The sequence below is a fragment of the Corvus cornix genome, chromosome 2, assembly GCF_000738735.6.
Source record: "Corvus cornix cornix isolate S_Up_H32 chromosome 2, ASM73873v5, whole genome shotgun sequence".
In the NCBI taxonomy this organism is placed as follows: Eukaryota; Metazoa; Chordata; class Aves; order Passeriformes; family Corvidae; genus Corvus; species Corvus cornix.
In genome coordinates this window covers 63946617-63969743 of record NC_046333.1, presented here as the reverse complement: position 1 = coordinate 63969743, position 23127 = coordinate 63946617, and the positions used below count along the sequence as shown (strand labels likewise).

The following is a 23127-nucleotide window of genomic DNA, read 5'->3' as shown; positions in this document are numbered from 1 at the left end:
GTCAAGTTTGAGGTTTCCAGCATTTCAAATGCTGACTAAGAACCCTTTTGGTTCAAGCTTGCCATAAGCTTAACTAGGAAGTGATTAAACTTCCTGTAACTTTTACTATAAGAGCAATTCAAAGCAAAGCCTTATGCTGTTTCAAATCCCCCTTCAATGCCCAGCACATTTACAGTGCTGGATTTAGCAGCTGCTATTTTTAAACCACAGTGACACTCATGCTGGGACAGGCCAAGGAAGACTGAGACCAAGGCTGGTACAGGTAGCCAGCTCTGTGTCACGGCTGTAGAGTGAAGATGGCTATCAGCACTTTCACAGTTAAGAGCCAAGGGTCACAGGTTTAGTGTTTGGAGCTGTTGTATCTAGCAGTAGACTGGGAGACTCCTTCTATGCTACCCATTAATGGCACAGAAATGCAGTATCTCAACAGGGACTGAAAACTTCGGATTGTGCTCCTGCTCCCTTGCTGCTGAGAAAGTGTCAGAACTTGGTCCCCAGGGAATTCTTAAATTGAGGATGCAAATCAAAATACAGCTATGGATCAAGCCAAATCTGTATAGCATTGCCCATAATGACTTCAAAGGGTCTGTCTAGACTGAGCCAAATACAGCTCAGTGTAGAGGGATTCCTTATGGAACAAGGGCATATGATACCCCTGGAAAGATTGGACAACCCAGGGTTGCTGAGGAAAAACCCCTGAACTGGCCCCTGGCTGCGGGCAAGCCTGGGAAAGCACCTGACTGCAGGCAGCCCTGAAAGTCCTTGGCAAAGCAATACACTGGTCGGCTCTCCCGTGGATTAGAGGCCATCTAGAGGGACTGGGTGTGAATCTTTGCAAAAGTAGGTATGAGCTTGTATAGTTAAACAATAAAGGGAGAACGATGTTCAAATCGTATCAGTGTATGTGTCGTTACTCTGCCAGCTCTTCAGACTCGGTCCCTAAAGCTCCGTACATTTCTGTACATCCTTTGCTCCTACAAGATGGAATACTTGCACTTTATCTCATTTTTAAGAGGGACCAGTGTCAATTAGTTCTCCTGCTGGCAATAAATTTTGTTACCAGATCACACACACCTAACTAGGTGGAACAGAATTTAAGAGCTGCCTTAGTCCTTCATCCCCCTAGTACAGCCAGCTTTCTCAAAGTTTTCCTGCAACTTTCAACCACCTCTGTGGAAGCCAGGCCCTAATGACAGTGCTGCACTGAGATCCATGCAGCACGCTTGGGCTGCTCTGTGACCTCTCAGGGAGCTGCCATTAACTAAATGCCTGATCAGCACCAGGCCTTTCCCACACTCCAGCTGACTCAAACACAGGGTAGCACAGGACAGGAAATGATCATTCAGGTAAAAGCTTGCCAGCACCACCATGCAAATGGCAGCTGCCGCTTTTATATTGTGAGACACTTATTAGTGCTGTCCACTCAGAGCATTTGTTCAGAGGCTTTGATGACAAGCAGATTTTTGGGGGACAAAAAAAAATAAAAAAGAGTCTCCAAACTGTACACTGCTTCTGGGAAATGGCATATGAACCCGAAGTGAATCAAAGCTCAGGAATTTGCAAGCACATCTTTCTGGTGCATCATTTCAGGTCATCTCAGATGCAGATGGCCTCCTGTGCAGCTCTTTCTTCTGCAAATAAACAGTCGTGTTTGAAATCAAAAAACACTGAACAGGTTTCCCAGAGACACGGTGGATGCCCCATCCCTGGAAACATTCAAGGCCAAGTTGGATGGGGCTCTGAGCAACCTGATCTAGTTGAAGATGCACCTGCTCATTGTACTGGAGGTTGGACTAGATGAACCTTAAAGGTCCCTTCCAACCCAAATGATTTTATGATGCCATGATTTAGGCCAAAGGACATGGTTGTAAATACTCTGAAGGAGGCTGTGTTCTACCACTTTGCACTTCACAACGTGCTATGTGAACTAATGCACAATTTTATGGTGCAGACCACAACCACCATAGGAGTCAATGCTGGGGTGGAGGACAGGAGGTGGGATCAAAGATCCTTCCATGTAGCATGACATCTGGGACTGCAATCTTGTCAAGCAAGCTTGTCAAGCTCACATCATGCTTGTCTCTGTGTCAAAGCATGAATTCCATTTTGTTTTGTGGATCCCATTCTGCTTTACATTCTGTGCTGTCACCTTCACAGAGCTGCAACTCTTACCCGTGGTAGCAGCTGGACATGTTGGGAAAAACCTGTATGCTGGAGTGGTTGTAGCAGACAAGGCCAACAAAACCCATCAGTCCTGAGTGTCTGGCTGGAACAGCAGGTAAGGTCACTGTGTCTGAGACTCTTGCAAACAGCAGTTTACCAGATGGGACCAGAGCCTGAATCTACGCCAGCAGAGAAGAATCAAAAGGGACCCCTCAATAAACCAGTGTTTACTGTAAGGAGTCATTCTCTAACAAAGTATGTAAGAATCCTGTTGTCTGAGGGTAGTGACTATGACTGCTACTCGTAAGAGAAAAGACACAGAGGTTTTCTGGAGTCATCTGCTTTTTCAAAAACTCAAAATTCTCAGCACTTTCTGGAGTAAAATACCAATGGACAACAGATTCCTCTGCAAAATCCATCTTCCTTTCTTCTCCTCTGAGGATTTTAGCTCAAAAATTAAGCTGCTGCATTCTGCATTATTTGAGGCTACTCTGGTGCTCTGTTACCAAAAGAGGGGTGGGAAAACTGTACAGGAGGCTTCTGCTGCCTAAGAAGACTGCCCAACAAATGCAGAAGGGAGTCCTGGGGCTGCTGCTGGTGACTGAGTGCTTTGGAGGTCCTGGGCCCTTATCTCCATACTGGGGAAACCCCAGCTGAGCTTCACCAGTTCACCAGCACCCACTTTCTGCAAACAGAAGGGAGCATGTGGGTTAGCTGGGAATCCCTACACCAACAGGACACCCAACGTGGACAAGCAGAGGCATAGAAACTGCAGCCTTTTATGCCATGTTCCAGCATTTAGTTCATACACATCCTGAGGGACCAGTAAAGTCAGAAAAGTGCCTAATGACTTCCCAGACCACACAGCTGGTGCTGCAGTGACAGCACACTGCACCAGCTGCAGACAAGTGAACATCACTGCTCTCAGCTAGCCAACTCTAGCTCTTTCTCTCTGTCTCCCTCAGGATGTCATCCCTCCCTCAGATCTGCTGTCATAAGTGTAGGCAACAGCTTCTTCAATGGGAGTAGCAGCATAGGCCTGTTTCCTTTTGCACAATTCTGCTCCAGAAGTTCCTGGATGGATGGCTCACTGCAATTGCTCCTGTGTGGAATTCATACCTGTATTCAGCAACCCCTCCTGCATGCTTCATCATGGCTGTATCAGAGCTCATTCCATAGAATAGTTTCACCTTCTTGCCATTCTTTTCTATAATGTCTCCAGCACTCTGGTCATGGCCTGCAAACATTCCTCCAATCATGACAAAGTCAGCACCAGCTCCTGTGATCAGCAAAGGGACATGTCAGAAAGCAGGGAAAGGAGAAGAAGGTGAAAGACAAAGCAAGAACACAGTGATCTCCAGAAACAATAACCAGCATTTAAAAGTTTGGTACAGAGTCCCCTCCTGTAACAGTCACAGCAAACTTGGAAGAAAAGCTTTACTGCGGAACTGACACAGGCTGAATTGTATTTCTCTGGTACTTGAAATGGAAAAAATACTTTTCTGTTACAATGACAAAGATATAGATTATTCTACTCTACCCAACAGTCTTTTATTTTCAAATTCAGTTTTAACCCTTTACTTTGTGATAGTATCTGAGCACGATTCCTTATTAACTGTGACTGCAGCAATCAGAAGTCCTAAACACAGGGCTGGGACCTGTTGAGCTCAATGCTGTACAGAGAAGTGGATGGTTCCTACTTCAAGAGCTTTCTAGGCCACAAGCTGTGAGTGGGGATGTACTCTGAAGGAAAGCAGACTCATGAATGTAATGTACTCCTCCCAACAATGACATAAAACAAGCAGATTTTTAATTGAAATTATGGATTTTTCAAGTCCATCAGCCATATGTGTTCAGTGTCATTCTGGATGATCCCTAGTCAAAGAGATCTGGATGGGTCTGCATTTGGTTCCTGTTTAAAAATTCTGGGCCAAGGACCACCACACCTGGGTTCTCAGCATGCAGCACAAAGGAGGTCTAACCCATAGCTACAACTCCTAAATATGTTCCAGGTACTGAATAGCAACACTGAATACTCAGTCATGACTGTTCAGTCTGTCTATCTCCTCTGGCTTTATAAATAATGAAATTGGCTCCACTGGGAGTAAGATCAGGAAGAAGGTTTTTGGAATCATTCTTAGTTTTCTACTGTGATCTCCAATATTTCCAGCTGGGCTGGAACTATTCCACCAGCAGCTCCTCCTGTGATATTTTGGCATATCTAGTTGTGCTTGGAAGAGTTTGTCTTTTAGTCTTCTATAAGCCTGTGGTGACCCACCCCTGAAACAAAGCATTTTACTGTTCATACTTTCTGCTTCTTCAACATGTATGTGTCAGAACAGGTCTCCTCACTGCTCAGCTTCTTCCCAGAACTGGCAAAAGAACTGAGCTATAAACCTCACTTCACAGAAAGCAGATGAGCTTGAACTACACACATCCTGTTAAGAACAATTCCAAACTCTGGGGAGATCCCAGACTAGGTAAGTCTGGCATTAGGATTTTCTCTGATCTCTGTCACTATCCAAACAATAGCACCAGACCTTGAAATCTGAAAAGTAAGTGAAATCACTATCAAATCTGCTCAGCTTCTGCCAAACCTGAATTTGGGAATATTTGATCTTAGAACACATGACAGGGTGAAGTGTGCCAGCTCCTCCCTCCACCCATTTGCCAAAGAGCAGAGCTGGCAGCAATGCCTGGGGGTAGAGCACCCAGCTGCTCTGCTGACCTCACCTCCCCTTCCCTGGTGGCTGCTTGAAAGGAACACCATGACCATGGTAAAGGGATATTAAAAATGAGGCTTGGGCAAAGCACATCACAAGCAATATTTATAGCCAGGCACATTCAGGTGTCCTACCATGTCAGCTACCTGGCAGATTTCTCCTGAGCTCTCTTGTTTCAGATGGCTGAGTTTTGAAGTCTTGGCTCAACTCATGGCTGCTACTACTATTAACCTGCCAAAAACAAAGGGAATACTCATCTTTTAATTGCTGGTGGCAAATTCCTGTTGCTACCTGGCACAACCTTGCTCCATCTTTGCAAAAAATAAGCACCCTGGAAAGTCTAGTTTATGTCTTCTTCATGGGTGGAAGAAAACATGAGGAAGGAGGGACAGACTTGAGGTCAAGGTTCCAAAGAGGGCATTTAAACAAGTCAAAAGCCTGCCAAAAGACATTCTGGATTCTTTGCCTTGTCAAGACTATCTCCTGATGCCCAATTCTACTGCCATTTCTGGTTGTGGGTCTTACAACCTTCAAATTATTAATGCAAAAGGCACATGAAATCTACACTTCAGAATCACAGAATTGTGGTTCCTGTGCACTTCAGTATCTATTTATTATTTTCCTTTTGGCTGCATATTTTTGGGAGGGAAGCAAATATGTTTGAATTACAGGATTGAAACTCATCCAACTTGAGTAACTTTTGCAAACTACAACATAATTCATCAAGCTCTCCCAGAAGAGAGGAGCTATGTTAGAGCAGATGCAGCACGTCTAAACATTGAAACGACACATGCTTGCTGCCCTGCTGCTTCAGAAATGACAAGCCCATATTTAATATACTTCTCCAATGTTCTCCAGAACTTTCCACTGTGCTTCAGCGTTGCAAAGATATCTGAAAGTTTCAAGTCTGTTCCTTTATGTTTCCACCAGTTAATATCTGACCAAGAGTTTGTAGTTTTTAGCATGGTCTTTAACTTATGAATGTTTTTCTTGTATAACTACCAGAAGTTCTGGTGATATTTGCAACATCCATATGCAGTCTTTTGTTTTCAAGTACAGATTGACAGTGTGCCATTATTTCAGGTTGTGGGGGACTGGAAACAGCTGGCAACAACCCCCTAGATAACACAGGATGTGATGGGGTATGTTGCACACAAGCATCCCAGTAGCTCACCCAGAGCTGGCCAGACTAGTCCTGTTTTTACACAACGCCGCTTTCGTGCACTGACTTTCCCCTTGAGGCCTATGCTGTATCTGGGCTGATTTTACTCATTCACATTTCACAGTGCCTCCTCTTTCAAGCCATTACAGAACAGCAGTGCTGATGCCAGCCCAAGCTTGCAGCACTTACACAGTTCTGCTGGATCTGGACAGAGTCCCTCAGATGTCTTCTGTATGTCTGATTATACAAGTCACTGATAACCAGATTGGCTCTGCACAAATTCAGCTGGAGTCAGCCTGGATTTGTGGGCTGGGCAGCCCTCCAGGCAGATGCAGCGTAAGTTTGCCTGGACCAGAACTTGCCCTGGAATCAACATTCACCTGTGCTCCAGCTGAGCCAGTGAGCTTTGCAACACTAGGTACACACAAAGCTATTAAAAACAGGAGAAAAAGCCAGTGCGATCTGGTGTAATCTGGAACTAGTGTATGTCCCCAGTTGACTTTTCTATATAATTTTTCCTTCCTTTTCCTTCCCTGCTCCTGCATCTCTTCTCATCACTGCTGGAAGGAACAGCAGTAATGTGTTAAAGATGCTGGCACAAGATTCAAAAAGCACACTCTTCTGGCTGTGTCACAAAAATATATGTGACCTCAGGCAATTGAACTTACTATTTCTGTGCTTTGACTTCTCATCATTAAAAAAGGAGACAGTAGTGCCTCCCTAGAGCATTCTGAGAAATGTGTTCTTGTTATCAGCCTTTCCAAGGGTTCAGTTATATGAACCATCTGAGACCCCAGCATAAAGTTCTTTCATGCTTTCTCTCATTCCTGCATCAAAACAGCTCTTTTCTTTCCTATCAACCTACATATTTTTCATTATAATCTCCAATACCCAGATGGCAGTGACATCTTCAGTTTACCAAATCCATACCAGGTTCCCATTCAGCAGTTCCAGAATTTCAGCAGTCTCTCCCAAAGTATGTCTCTCCCAGCATTTTTGTCCCTCACCTTCAGTGCTTCCCTGTTCCTTGTGTTTTTAAATAAGCTTCTACCTTGTTTCCCCTCTGTCAAAATGCCCAATCTGCCTCTGAGACCTCGCACCAGTAAGTGGTGTCAACTTAAAGCTTCTCAACATCTACTTCTTGGTTCTTCACAATTCTCTCACTCAATCCACTCTACTCTTCCTGTTTCCAAGAACTTGGCTCCTCCAGTCACACCTTTAGCCATTTGTCAGTGCTACTCTTCACGTTTGGGACTCCCTCACATTTCCCATGATTCAAATGGATGCTTTGTCGCTGCTTTACAGTGAATTATCCCATCCCATGAAGATTTTACAGTGATCCACTAAAAAGAGATAGCAGAAATACTTTAACCAAAAGTCCTCTTCATGTCTCTTGCCCATGCTTTGTCCCGGCCTTCATCCCTAGATGAAGCTGTAGATATCTGTGTTTTATCACCTGGTCTTTGCTATCCAATACATTCATGTGACTCAAGTGCAGAGGTCTGTGCTCGACAATTCAGTGTCAAGGCTTTGACTTGTAAATGCTGGGCATGGTGGCTACGATCTATGAGGCTCAGATAGCCAATCACTTCAGCAGCATTCAATAAACACTGGTAGTAATAATGTTATCTCAAAGCTTATTTTGCCACATACTTTTGACAAATGCACCCCTGGGCCCAGCTCATCAGATGTTCACAGTGTGTCTACCTCAACTGTACATAACCAGATACCGTAAGTTTATTGCCTCAGGGTCATCTCCATCATTTCCAGCTCTGTAGCTGCAACACACAGTCAGTCTGATCTGCCTGGGCTACTATCAAGAGTGTAACTACTGCCTGTAAAATGTCAGCTTTCTGATGCTCCTCTGTCCAAGGAATAATTCTGTGGCAGCCTTCAGGCATGTACCACTGTGAATCCCCAGCACCTCTTGACAAACAAGAAAGCCAGAAGCTGTCTCTTCACAGGCTTCAAGCAGGTTTAGGTTCAGTTAGCCCAAAGAGACTACAAGGATCTTTCAGACTTGTTATAAACACCACAAAGAAAAATATTTGAAACACTCTGAAGTTGCTTCCTGTTGTTCTAACTTCTGGAAATACTCTTGTTGAAGAAAGTTTCTGTGCAGACAGCTGGGAATACAGTGAAGTCACAGTCTCAGTTCACAAGCTCCCAAGGACCACACCACCAGGAAGAACTTGGTGAGCTGTGAAGCCAAAGAAAGGCAGAACAAAGACCTCACTGCAGGCAGCACGTCAGAGTGAGGGCTGAGCAGAGGTCTGGCATTATTTAATATAATCTTGTCTAAGAGGGTGGATGCTGCTGTTCAGCTATGTTGGAATCACCCAACTGGAATTCTCTATTCCCTGCATCACATCACCACTGGGTAACACAAGGGTTATGTGAAATCCTCTGACCAAGCACATTCATTGCTGGTAGCAATCACTCCACAGCTGTGCTTTGAATTCTCTAATTAAGTCTTCCTTGTCATCTGACCTGTCTCAAAACAGGAGCTGTCTCCAAACTTAGAAGACAGATTTTGGTTTCAACCTTTCCAGGAGGCCTAGAGCTTTTCTTGGCAGGTCTGTAAGCTGAGTTTAGGCGTGCCTCTATTTCCAAACTTGCAAATCTTCTGCAAAGCAGACATTCTGTATTATAATGTGCTATCTCTTATTTTCATACCACCCTGAAATCCCAGTGAGAGACTGTGCTGTCCCACTGTATTCCAGGCATTACCCTACTTGACACCTACAAAGAGTCTGGCATTTTGGGAGGTGGGGGAGTACCTTTAAATGTCTTGTCATCTCAGGATGCATTTAGTGTCTGCTTCCCATATGCTGCTGTAACAAGGTTATGGCTAAGTGACAATCATGAGTTTGACCCCCCATACCAACATAACTTTCATGCCCAACAGAGAGTGCTTTCAGATTAAATATTCTATCACCAAGAGCTGGTGCAGTTCACTGAACTTACTGGCATGAAATCAAAATCTGTTAATTATTAATTTAGATGTTTTAGACATCTGCCTAGCTCTAGGGGATACAGTATAAATAAAATCTCATCTCTTCAAGTGGACAGCTGATCCTGAGAACATCTCCAGGGATCTGGCCCGCCTTTTTGTTTTGTTCTTCTGTCCAACATGCATTCCACCAGCTCTTCTTCCACTCAAGGCTCAAGTCGGCCAGATCTGGCAATGTTACAGGCATGTCTGAACCCTACTCAGAAGAAACTCTTATCAGTTTTCTTTGCATTACTCTCTCAGTGGCTGTATCTCATACACACCTGGCAGATAATTTCTAAATACCACTTCAACCACTCTATGTTTTGCACTGCAGAATTTGGACTGTCTGTTCCAAAGAGCGAATTCACGCCTGGTGCATTAATTTCACTGGAGTCACCCGCAGGGACGAATGTAACCTCCTGCTAATTGATCACACATTCAGGGTCAAACCGATTCCTGCATCTCTGCTGCCAGGGGTGCTAGGAACACGTGGGGGTGTCACAACAATGTCCTTACCAAACGCTTTGGCGACATCTCCTGGGCAGTTGCACCCTCCGTCCTGCACAAAGAAAAGACAACAGTGAGTGGCAGCGAGGTCACCCAGGGACCCAGTGAGCACTGGAGCTCTGCGACCTGCAACACTGTGGCCCCTGCTCAGGAACAGCATGTCAAGAGAGCTGACTGTGCACTTGGTATGTATCATCTTGGCTACGTTTTCAGGGAATCCAGGTGATCCTTTCCACTGCTTACCTCTTTCAGGCTCACCTACTCTACTGTACAGTCTACTGATAATACCACTGGTAACAGCAGCAATGCAAATTCCTGACTGCAAGTTCCCAAATTCCAGAAACCAGAAAACAAAACCTCCTCTGATAATCTGAATCATCCCCTGCCATTTTAATCAAAGGCTGTGTGATGCAGAAGTACCACAAGCCTCTACCTTAAACCACCGAAGACATTTAAAATAACTTTCTCAGCAGTTTACAATACATTAAAAGGTCACAGTGGGAGGGGTGAGGGAATACACCATCAACTATGTTGGATTTTTATCTGCTAATCTCTAAGAAACCTGGTTAATATAATCTTTGGTAAATGAAAATGAACCTCTCATCCTACTCCTTTACTGTTTGCTATGGGCTCGGTAAGGAAACAACAGCACTCTGGCTCTCCAGCATTTTAAACCTACGCATTTCAGTTTCAGTGCAAAGCAGTGGCTGATGAAGGGGTTTCAGCTGAGGACAGGGAGGCTGTGTATGTGTGATAGAGCTGTAAAAAAGGAATGGCACACAGCAGAGCTCATCATGTGCTATGGTTCTTTAGGATTTGTAAAGGTCTGAGCACCAGATGAAAGATCCTTTACACAGTCATTGTACCAGGAGAGCTCCCCATTCCTTTGATGATCTGGATCCGTTGCAGACTGCCAACATCTTTCCTGCTTTTGAAGTAACCCCCTAGACTGGCCGGTTACCTCACGCTGTTTCCCCTCCCTGTTGGCAGAAATACGTGGCTGGGCATGACCTGCGGCAGAGCACAGCCAGACATGCCCCCCATCAGCCACATTAGAGCTGGCTTTGATGGGCAGCTGGCAGCAGGGCTGTGGGTTAGAAACTCTGTGTATCCAGGAAACGATTCAGACACAAACTGAGAAGGTGGATCCAAAAGTGAGTGGCTTCTCAAAGGACACCCCACTGCAAAAAGTGCCTGGTAGAACTTTAAGGGTTTTCATTCAATTTGCTGTTAACCTCTAGCACATTTTGCCTTTTGTTGAGCTTAGAGACCCTTGCTGTCAGATCCAGGAATGAGTGCTGGGCTGACAGCTGAATCTCTCTCTCTCCTTTTAAGGGCTCTGCTTGTGCAGTTCTTTCCCTCTAACAAATCTGACATAGCCTGGAGGAGGGTGTGAGTGCATGTGCATGTGTCAGGGGAGGAAGAGCCAGGGTAGAAAGAAGGGTCTAATAATCTTCAAAGAACAGTTTTAGGACTCTTACTGTCTGAGAGACACTGGCTGTGAATGCTCTCTTGTAGGTGGGTTGCAGCCACTGTTGTTGGGTGGCTCAGTGTCTGACTTTTATCACCAACCCAGTAGTGGCAGTGATGAAGGTTTTATGCTTTTGAAAGTACCAAGAGGATGGGGGGACCTTACTGTGTAACCCTTAATCGCTGTCTTCAAAAGATATCACTTTGAATGTTACCAAATTACAAAATGCTGAGCAGCTTAAGAGACTTGACCAAAAGCTCACCAGTTACCATTTAAGATAAAAGGAACTGACAATGATGATTCACAGCCCTTCTTTATCTGTAGATGTCTCCAGTTATTTCAGATAAGCAGGTAAATTTAGCGATTCACAGAAAGGGAAACGAAAAGGGAACATCCTAAGCACTTATGTCAGAAGATGCTATATAATAAAACTATATGCAATAAAGCCCTTCATTCCATGTGAAATATCAGGCACTCTGTTTACCAAGTAAGACTGTTCTGCTGCTGCATCGGAAGCTTCCCCTTGAAATTCAGCTTGTCACAACAGGGCCCTGGGTCTGGGTTCAAAATTACTTGTAGATGGCTGGGCTTGAGTTACAGAGCTTGCTGCAGGCTCAGCCTCTACCTCAGAACCCTGGGGAAATTCATCTGTAAAAATCTGCCCCTGAATTCAGGAGAACTGGCATAATTCCAAAGTAAGACTGCTGGAAAGGGTTATGGTCATGGAACCTGTAGAGAACCTGAGTCTGAGCCAAGTGGGTGCTAGGAACAAGGAGAGGGGAAAGCAACTTTCCAGTCAACAGAATTACTTTAGTGTGGCTGAAGTAATGTTATTGTCCCCAGTCTTGTTCTCCAGATAGACAAGCCATTTAACAGCAACAAAATTTAGCCCAAGGAAAAAAAAAATACAGCATGGAAAACCAGTATGCACAGGTTGAACATTTAGTATTATATGCAATTTATAATGAGTTTATAACTATGATTTATGTTTCAAGCAACCTTTATAATAAACTGCATAACCAGTGCTTTCTACAGTATCAGCAATCAGACAGCTATTATGCAGAAAATATATAAGTATGTGGCATATACAGCAGTAAAAACAATACATATGGTGCTTTATTCTGAACTACATATACTGGGTATATTTCTGTGTGGAAAAAGAGACAGTATGGCAGTAGCTGGGTGAAGAAGCCCTTAGTCATTCTTTTCACTGAATGCTGGTGACCCATCACCCAGGCAGGGTGAAGGGGAAACAGGGATCTCTGTCAAATGATAGCCACATGAGAGAGGACACATGCAAGACTGCTTTCCATTCCCCACATTGCTGGCTTACTAGAATATGTGACTGCCTCTCTGTCCAGCAGAGGAGTTCTCTGACCTACAAGAAACAGAAACTTTATCTCAAGCAGGCCCCCTCCTGTAACTCACTGCAGCACTTTCTCAAGGCCAATGGATTAGCAAGAATGAAAATTGAGACTACTGGCTCCCAGACAAACAGCATGGGACAGAAACTGTGTCTGTATCCTAGGGAGGGTTTCCTCTCTGCTTTCAGTGAGTCATGAAAGATTCATTTCTGAGGTGAGCTTTGAGTCTTACAGATAATTTAGCATGAGGAAAGCAACTGGTGCAATTTTACCTCCTACTTCTCTGTGTAAATGACTACACAGACACCAGGTGTTCACTTGGACTATCATGTTTGACTGAAAATTGTCACTTTCTTTGTCAACGTATCAGCTCCAAAAATCATACATGACAACTTCAGTAATAAGAATGCTTAAAATCCCAGATAGTGCTCCCATTCTAGCAGAGCTCCTTAAGATCAGGGTTCAGTTGTGCTGTGTTCCCTGCAGTGCCTATACTGTGCTCAGCACCACCACTTCCTCATTCTGACAGCATCTTTTCCTTCATATGGAAGTTGTACCAGCATAACAAGAACAAGGAGCAATTTGATGAAGGTACTGGACAAGACAGAAGTGGAGACAAGAGAGTGCCCCAAGGGACTAACCCATATCACACCATTAGCTATAATCTACACAAAGCTAGGTGGTAGGCTTCGAATCTTTTCATATGCTTCCTGCTAGTTCCATATCAATATAACAAAAAATAGCCAGACACATTTTCTCCTGGGGAATTGACATAGACAGCTGTGGTAATACTCTGCCTGTAGGGATTTCTTTTGGCTCAGGTAGGGTGTGCCCCTTCTTCAATCCCCAGAAAGACAGCAGTGAGACATTTTGAGGGATACCATGTATACTTGTCGCCACCAGACCCAATTCTATACTTAGAATTGCTGCCATATGGTGTTTTTCTGTCATGAGGACACCTCTCTTCCACGATATTCTTGCCAGAGCTCTGGCAACAACCATGCAGTCCAGCCTTTTCTTTCCCTAATAAATACACCAATACCCATCTGAATGCTCTAGAATTCAGGCATAATATCTTTACCCTTGCTTTACTCTTCTTAGATTGGGTGTCAGAGTTGAGCTGAAGTGATGTTAGAGACCCCAGCTGCAGCTGAAGATATTTCTCTTGGCCTGGATGTTGGTAGTAGAAAGGTATCAAATTGCCCTCCTATATTCCCCCATAACATCTAGGGGGCTGATAGGTGTGGGATCACTGAAACCTGAGCAAGTCAAGAACTGATCCATTCCCAAAGCAGGAAAGGAGATACAATACAGAACCATCTAATTTTTCAGCAGTCTAAGTACACACTCCCCGTTTTCTTGTAAAATCAGGGTAACAGCATTCTTCTGAGGGCTGCTAGCAGAAAATGATTATTGCAGAACTAAGATGGGTCTCTGAGCATCACTGCCAGGATGACACCTATACTTATCCAGCCTTCATAGTAACGAGTGAGGCTTTCATGCTCTATTGCACACATGTTCTACTGTCTGTTATAGACAGAAACATTTGCAATACTGCCCAAGTCATAAAAATCACAGACTGCTTTTCTTTTTTTCTGCAAAATTCATGTAGAGGAGCCATGGAGAGGAGGGAATGCATATTCATTAACAATAAAGAGCAAGAGAGATCTGACTGTAACACGTGTTCCTGCTCCATTACACTCCAAGAGACCCAATCAAACCCTTTGCCCATCCCCAATCACTTTGTTTTCCTCTCACCTCTTTCCTCAACAACACAACACAACACAACACAACATTCCTCCTTCCTCACATGGATACTAGTCCCAACTGGATCGAAGAAACTAGGGCCTTCCAATGATTTCGCTTGGCAGTAGATCTAAAATCCAGTGTGTGATCTCTCCTATGGCAGCTGAGGGAGGCTGCTGACTGTGAGCACAGCACACAGGTGAACCCTTGTGCCCTCCCCATGAGCAGCTGCCTCACAGGCAGCCTGCAGAGGCTGTGCCAGCCTGACATGGCCAGGGTGTGGTGCCTGCCTGTGTATGCCCAAGCACACAGGACCTTTGGGTGCTGCAGGCTGCACACTAGCTCAGTCTGGGGCCATGCTTGCCAATTTCCTTTCTCTGTGTGAGGTGAAGCTGGTCTTGCTGATAGAGCGGAAACTGCCATTAGCACGCAATACAGACAGATGCTCTTTTTGTCCACAGGCTTGTTATTTCCCCAGAGTTTGGCGAGAACGTAAGTGGCTCACGTGCCAGCTGTGCTCAAAAGAGCCACCTCGAACACTCCTGCCCCTGCGCAGAGAGCTCTGTGACGATGCTGTCTGGATCAATCCAACTAGGGCACAGACGGGCTTGCATCATTTTACCTTGTACTCACCTCTACTGCCTGCCCGCCCCTCTGTCACACTCTCTGAGGAAATCCATGTTTACGTTCCACTCCTTTTTCAGAAGTCTTTCATAGGAATTACTGTTTGCTTCAATAGTGAAAACACTATCAAGCTTCCTATTCTGTTTACATAACAGCTTACTCCATTCAGGGAGCAAGAAGCAGATTTCCAAAGGCATTAACAGAAGTGAGGTGCCCATGTCTTTTTAATGTTAGAGAGAGTTGGTTTCTTTACATCTGGATCTCCACTGACTGTCCTAGGTGCTAATACAGGAGTCAACTGAGATGACAGAAGGCCAGGCTTTAACATGCAGGGTACTAGACTGCTTGATTCTCCTATTCCACAATGATTTGCACAGTGGGAATCTGAGAGTGGATGATAGTTACTTACAGAGATGATATGTCCTTTCAAGCCATGTGCTGAGTCTGCACACTCAATAACAGCACTTAGCTGGGGATAGCCCACCCCTGTCTTAATCCGAGTGGTACACACAGAACCTAGACAAGAGAATGAGAGGAAAAAACATAGCCCATTAGGATGACAGAAACGATACAAAAAAAAGTGTTTCTATCAGCACTATTTTTCTCTCAAGAAGTCTCTATTGCCGATGGTAGCTTCTCAGAGATAAAAGGAACACACAGGAACTTGAGTTTTTAAATGCTCTCACACAACTTCATGGGAGCTATGGCTGAGGAGACTAATGTCCCCCCTTTCTTCTCCAAGGCAAGTCCCAGTTTAGGTCTCATCAGTAATACTTCTCAGTGAGGGAATTACTGCATCACAAGAAAGGCAATCTGACTGAGATGCCTGAAGGGAAGGGACAACAGGACTAGAATCACAACCTGCGAGACTCAGCAGTAGCAGTTATTACCTGAACATTTCTTCTAATAAATATTTCTATCTCTTTTCTGCATGTTTAAAGAAATAATTCTGTGGTAAAATCAGTAACTTTTTTTTTTGGTAACAATTTTCCCATCATTTGTTTAATACTGAAGGCAAAAATATTTGGTTGACTGCAGTTTTGGGGAATATAAAAAAATCAGCACATAGCATTTAAAAAGCGAGATAAGTAATCATCTGAAAGCTGTATAGTGCAACACCAAGGGAAATATGTAAACTATATCTAATAATTGAACTATATTATTTATACACATACATTGTGCATGCATGTGCAGATAAAAATAAACATATATATATATACACACACACATAAACCAATTTAATTATAGTTCAACATAGCAACATGGCTATAGACCTTCTGGAATACCTTCTCTATTTTTTCCTCAAATTAAGAGTCAAAATGAGGATTGCTTTTTGCCAGTCTAGGTCCTATAATTTAGGATACAGATGTAAAAGGTCTGCATGATAACAAGAATTTCAAAACAGATTCTAAACCAAATGCAGTGAAATCTGGATCCTGTCACTCAGCTGATATCCAGGTATATTCAAGCTACCAGTAAAGCAAAAGTTACCAAAGATCCTTCAAATAACTGACAAAGTGAAAACACTGAGAAGAATTCTTGCAAAATAGTAACAAAATTAGTTTTAATATAATTTCCACAGGGCTTGTACTTTATAGTGTATGTAATGCTTTATAATAAATCATTGCCATTTTCCACAGGATGGATCATTATCTGGAAAAGAACCTGAAGACCTGAGGGAGGAACATTTGTTACCTGTGGGTTTGCGTGGTCGATTTGTACAGATCTGTTCAGGAAGATCTCCAGGGAGGATTATACAGCATTTACTCGTATTTCCATGTTTGAGGCTACAAACTATAATTATTCTTCTTTTAAATCTGAATTTTCCTGTGATAATTACACTATGACATCTCTGTTGTTTATTCTTCATGTATTTTGCAATATTTATTGTTTGACATCTTCCTGGGCACAACTGCAATGTTTATTACATCATTTTCTCTGCTCCAGTTATCCATTCATGGATCGTAACTATTTGGCACTGCAGAGTAAACAATCTGCCTGCACTGCACTGGCTGATCACAGCTATACTGTCAGTGGCATTTGTGCTAGCCACTTTAAAATCTAGCCCACATATGGTGACTCCAGCTGCAGTCTAAGAAGAAAATAGCAAGAGAAGGAATATGTGAAGGAAGGCACAAGGAGAGAGGGGGGAAAAAAAGACCGATTATGGCAGTGTATGCCAGACAACAATATTAGGGAAGACAGGAAAAACACTGTAAGAACTTTAGAGTTCTCTCATCTATCCATGGAAACGTTAGAGTGATAGATAGCATGTAAGTGCATTAATGTAAATTTTAGCTCCCAGGCAATAGTAACAGCTAGAGGCAAAGTTACCCATATTTTGCAATTACCACCATTGCATCTGTGAGGACATTGACAAGGATAACCTCAGCTTCACAGAACACAAATCATAAAGCTATTCAGAAACCCATCTTTCCTTGACAGAAGTGGACACCTGAACACAGTATCCTTTGAGCTTTAGCTTGGATGACTCATCCTCTTTTCAACAGGCTAGAAAAGTGTTCCCAAACACAACGTGTTATCAGTGCTAATGTCAGGAACTCAGGCAGTCCAGTGCTTCCAATAACAGGCATCTTCACCGACTGAAGGAGCAATATGCAACTCTGTGCACTATGAAACACTAGCACCCTGCCTGTATTTCTTAAATACACTGTGTGCTAGGTCACTGGTACTTTATTGACCTGAGTGGATCTTGGCATTCTAACAGGCAAGAAAACAGCATTATACACTGGTTCCATCTGGACAACTCCTCCACCAGTGGTACCAAAAGCCACCCTTATTTGACTTACCTGGTCCAATACCCACTTTAATAATATCTGCTCCAGAAATAATAAGTTCTTCTACCATCTCTCCTGTCACCACATTGCCTGCCTAGACAAAAAGAACAATATCACATGTACAGGAGACTTCAAGACTACTGCAGTAATGATGATAATGTAAAGTCTTATCCAGAGCTTTTACAAGTTGAACTATACAGAGTATGGGAGAATATAGTTCACCATACTGTTCAATGCATGTGCCACCAAGATTAAATCAGTCATACAGGTACATTCTCAAGTCAAATGAATTTAACGATTAGTCCAGTAAACCCTGATCCTTAGCATCCCATCAGGAGATCTGCTTCGTCGTCCATCCCCCTACTCCTCACCCAGAGGCTCTCAACCACATCATCCCTAACCATAAGCGCTATTCTTCTCTCTAATATACAGTGAACTCCTCCACCTCTCCTACCTAGAGACCTCCACGCCTTTTGCCTAACTCACTTTGCAGGAAGATGTTCAGATCTTGTTTAAAACTCTGGAAAATATCTTTTTCCTTTAGGATTCAGCATTTTGCCCACTGAAAGAGTAACTAAGGTACTATTCTTCTAATTTTGTACATGGGTGCCAAAATTGGTATGTACATCCAGACTATATAACTCTGAGCATTCATACAATTTGGTTGTGGTGATACCAGTGGTTAAAAACAGGGGTTTGGTTCCCTCTGCATGACCGTTGCAGAGATACAGAGAGCATGCTGTTTAGGGTGACGTCTTCTTTGAAAGAAGTTCTGAATTGGTTTGTGTTCTTTACCGTATTTTTCCTTGCACTTCAATAGCTCTTTTCCTCCTTTTGGCTACATTGTTATCTTTGCTGAAAGTGAAGGCAGCTCTCTCAGCCTTCGTCTTCCGTCTTCTAGAAATCTTCTTCTATTGGCTCTCCACACCCCTAATCAATTGCTTCGTCTTTGTTTGCCTTCACAAACTTCCTTGAAGTCATACCAGACAGATGTTTCTTGAGCCTGAGGAATGAGAACTATCCACAGTGGTACAGGCGAGTTCTCACCAAGTCTTTGCACAACACTTGCCTTTTCTGGAAATATCTTGCCTGACACACAAGAATGCATTTGCCTGGCTCACAGTCACCTTGTGATCTACTCATGCCTCCAGGAACATTTACCTACTCCAAACTGTAGCAGAAACTTGTAGCACTTCCCCTGACATTGGGTTACCTGATACTAGAGTATGGTTTTTCACACGTGGTTTATTGAGGTAGGGGCTCTCTTCTGACACAGCCTCAGCTGGCATGGAGTATGGGGCCTGTAGTAACATACCATGAGATACAGATTTTTCTGGTCCATGGATGCTGTGAATACCAGTGTGATGAAATTACTGATACTTTTAATAAAAGAAACTACAAAACAACCTTCTAGCACGCACTTGATAATTGGCTTGCAAAACTGGTGCAGTAACTGCAGAGAGCTGCCAGTCTATGTCTACTCAGTTAAAGAAACATTTTGATACAAGCTCAGCGTGACAAGACAGGCCCTTGCGTGTGTCTAAATGTGGATCTGATGGATCAGCCGTCAGTGTGAAGCTAGAGATTAATTCCCTTGCCAGGAGTGTCCACTGTCCAGATGACTTTTGGAGAAAAGACAGTCTTCAAAGAACAAAGATTTCAAATGACATTTGAATCCTATTCAAAGGAGATTTATGAGCTAAAACCTATCCTTTGAGTTACATTTGAAAACAAACTGTTAGCCAGTGCATTTTCAGACCACGCTTTCCTCTCTGCAAAGGGTTGCACAAGGCAAATGAATGCTGATATAGCACATGCTGAACCGACTCACTATAGGCTGTACTAATCGCATTCCCATACTCTGGGGGAATATTGTACAGGAATGCAATCCTATAAATTGCACTCCACAATTGAAGAAGAATGTGAAGGTCTTTGAATGTGCCAGAAGAAGGTAGCAAAGTTGGTGATGGGCCTGAAAGGCAGGTATTGGGGGGAGCGGCCAAGGCACTGGGGTTGTCTAGCTTGGAGAGAAGGTGGCCAAGGGGTGACCTCATTGCTCACTACAGCTTCCTGAAGAGGGGAAGTGGAGAGGGAGGTGCCGAGTTCTCTCTGGGATCCAGTGACAGGATGCATATGAATGACTCAAAGCTGTGTCCCTCAGGGAGGTTCAGACCTGACGTGAGGAATCAATTCTTAAGCGAGAGGTTGGACAAACCCTAGAACAGGCTTCCTAGAGAGGTGGCCAATGCCCTATGCCTCTCAGTGTTTAGTTTCCCAGGTCTTCCCTCATACCCTTCTTGTAAACTGGAGTAACACTGTCTCACCTTCTGTCAGCAGGAATCTCCCCACACTCCCAAGACCTTTGATAAGAGATGAGAGGGGTCTTGCTAGCTCCTTCAGTACTCTGGGACATTTACAAGCCAATTTTGTTTTTATTTCAGCTCTGTGGCTTGTCTCATGTGTACAGAATGTTCCTAACTAGAAAAACTGCACAAGATAAACCCCCAGTTTTCCAAATCACCTGTTTTGCACTAGTACCAAGATGGGCTATTAATTTGTGGAGATCTAAATTTATATCTAGAGATGTTCAGAAAATCTCTTACATAATGATATTGCAGGACTTAGCAAGTGTTTGTAGCCATACTGACATGGGCAGAGCAGGAGGCAAATTCTAAAATCCTTACTTAGTATTTTCTTAGCTTTTATGCAAACATAACTACTGCTGAAGTCAACAGAAGGGCACCCAGGGAATACTGGGCAAGGTCTGTTCTCCACTTACTGATTTCTGACTCCTATTTCACCATTTATTTATTTTTATTGAATTTTGCTTCCTCCTTTTATTAGCTTGAAACAGCTGACAAGCCACCACCTGAAGCACTTATAAAAACAATGATAATACAAAGCACCAATTTGTGGTCTATGATACAGGACCACTTAACTTCGCTCAAAAGAGCATGATATTGATTAAAAATAAAATAGAACAGTCAGGAAATAAAGAATATATAATAGGTGCAGTGTTTCAGCTAAGTGCTGCTTCCTTTCTGCTCAGCGGTAGTTTGTTATACTAAGTGCTGTACATTCCAAGATGGGGTGATGGAGAGTGTGCCACTTAGGACATGAAGGAAGCAGTTTACCTCTGGAAGGCAGATGACCACCTGTGCTGTATGACACACACCACACTACAACTTGGTGAAATACTGGAATACATGCAAAAGATTCATTAAAATCAGTGGTTCCGTGAGATTTGGGATCAAATATGTATTTAACTTAAACAGCAGTGTCTCCTTATTAGCAGAGCATAGAGGGTTGTCAAACTGTCTCTTCAGAAATGCTAACCAGACGTTTACTGTTAAGTTACTGCTAGAAAATGTTGGAACTGCATATGTTGATTCAAAATGCTCATCCTAGCAGGGAAAAGCACTTATGTCCCCAGCATACATTTTTTCCTGGAATGCATGTACACACATCAGTGATTTCTGTCTTTCTGAATCTGCAGATCCTTAACAAATTTTCAAGGAAGACGCAGAGCTCTACATAGCAGACTTCAACCTGCCAATGAGAGGCCTGCTTCTTTTAGGTACCTTTTGCAGACCTCAGAGAGCACAAAAAAACCACTATGAGAGAGGCACAGCTATCTGTATGTGAAGAGACCCCACTGTCACAGCAGAAGGGAAATCTGTTTTCTCACATCCAGCTGAACTCTGCCTTACTGAAACCAATGCTTTGTCTTACCGTTGATACCAGTAGGACAGCTGAATAGAAGCAAAAGGGTTTTTGAAGTCCCCACTGGTATGGTAAAGCCAGAATACTTCAACTCAAAAAAAAAATCTGAAAAGGTCAATATAGAAAGACTAAGACTACAGAAATGAAACCCTCTTAAAATTAACTTGAAAGAATGGAACGCAATTGGAACCTGCACAGTGAAGTCACTACAGAGAATACATGTTATAGTGTGTTTACACAAGTAGTCAGGGAACACAGCAATTAGTGCAAGTATTGTGATGTACCATCACTCAGCACGAGGCTTCAACTGAGCATCACCCTGGGTCATACCAGCACTATCCAGGATGACTGAACTGTGGGTCAGTCCTGAGGAAAATCTTGGCCTCAGAGAAGTCAAAGGGAGCTTCCCTACTGACTTTAATGAGATCAGGATTTTACCTAACAGGATTATAAAGACTATGGCTTCTCTGACAGAGATACAAAATTAGTGAGCACAGTAGGGCAGTGCCTCTGAATTTCAGTCAGGCATTTGATACTGTGCCTCATGAAAGCCTGCTATAAATATCAACTCATACTGCCTAAGACAGGAACACTGCTGCACTGATTGAAAGCTGCTGGCAAATGGCAATGGATCGAGCTGGGGAGAAGTGTCTATGACAACAGTTCTCAAACTTTCTTCTTGTATCCTAGAGGAAAGCACAGTCTGTGCCTCCACGTTATCAGGAAGACGGCCAAAGGACACTTCCCACCCACCAAAGCAAGGGGTGCTTAACCATGAGATGGAGGGAGATGCCCTTTGCAAGGCTGAGCCATACCCAGTGGGTGTTTGCACTCAGTACTTTGCCTGACCTGAGATGGGCTCGGCAGCATCACCGTCTACTATCCTGGGATCCTGCCTGGCTCCTGTTCTGAGACCTCAGCCCCGGTGGACACGCCATGATTGCATTTACTCTGGTGTGTGTTCCAGGGATGAACTGGGAGCATTCTGCATGGCTTTCTCTGACTCCTGCCTCCAGCTAAGGCCCAGAAAAGTTCTGCTACTGACTCCAAGGAAGAGCAACAGTTTCTGGCTCCTGCTGTTTCCCTCTGCCTCTGCTTTGCAGTTCTGCTTGTCTCCTTCTCTGGCCCACATTTGTGGCTGCTACAGTATCTCCAAGTGCGTTCCTGCCTCAGTTTTCTTCCTGCCACACTCCCTGCTCCCCCCCTCAGCGTTGCTCCTGTATCATGAACAGACGAATTCTATGAAAAAAATTCAGGATAAAAACTTGGCAAATCTTGCTAGCAAAGATAACTTAGCTTGCAAACAGACTTTCAGGGTGATGGGATAACCCTAATGTCTACAATTAAACTCATAAATAAGGACTATGCAACCTGTAATATAAAGGCTCTGATCCTCCATCATGAACATTGACTAAAGGTTTTCTTTAGCAAGCAAGCCCAATGGATGCACATAACGCTGTGCAACAGCAAAAGAGCCCAAAGGGTGATCCTCCTCAGGATCTTCCTGGTCCCGGGAGGCACTTGTGAGACACTCAGAAGACTTAAATACTCCTTCTTCCCCCATTCCCAACCTGATGAGTGATTTAAGACAAGTCATGTTGTACCTTTGTGCCTGTTTGTCTTCCCTACCCTTGGTGTTCCATGGAGAAACTGATCTTCTTTGTAAATGAATACAAAATGCAGGAGTGAAAAAACCTTGTGTCAGAACCAGGCAGAAGAAAATAAGGTAATGTGATTATAGAAGCAAGTATTTAAAAAGACAAAAACATGCATTTGAAAGGCTGTTACACAAGAGACATCCTCCATCTGCATGGGAGTATTGGCCACAGAGAGTACTACACTAACCACAGT

At 43.6% G+C, this 23127-nt stretch overlaps 1 protein-coding gene across 1 annotated transcript in view; it reads right to left on the bottom strand.

The window, feature by feature from the left end:
- Positions 1-23127, bottom strand: part of GMPR (guanosine monophosphate reductase) — a 42486-nt gene that overhangs the window by 10195 nt on the left and 9164 nt on the right. Inside the window, exons 5-8 of the mRNA XM_039548905.1 lie at positions 17566-17647; positions 15165-15271; positions 9560-9602; positions 3283-3442 (exon numbers count right to left, since the gene is read on the bottom strand). Coding sequence (XP_039404839.1) covers positions 3283-3442; positions 9560-9602; positions 15165-15271; positions 17566-17647 — 392 coding nt within the window. The remainder of the gene's footprint in view (positions 1-3282; positions 3443-9559; positions 9603-15164; positions 15272-17565; positions 17648-23127) is intronic.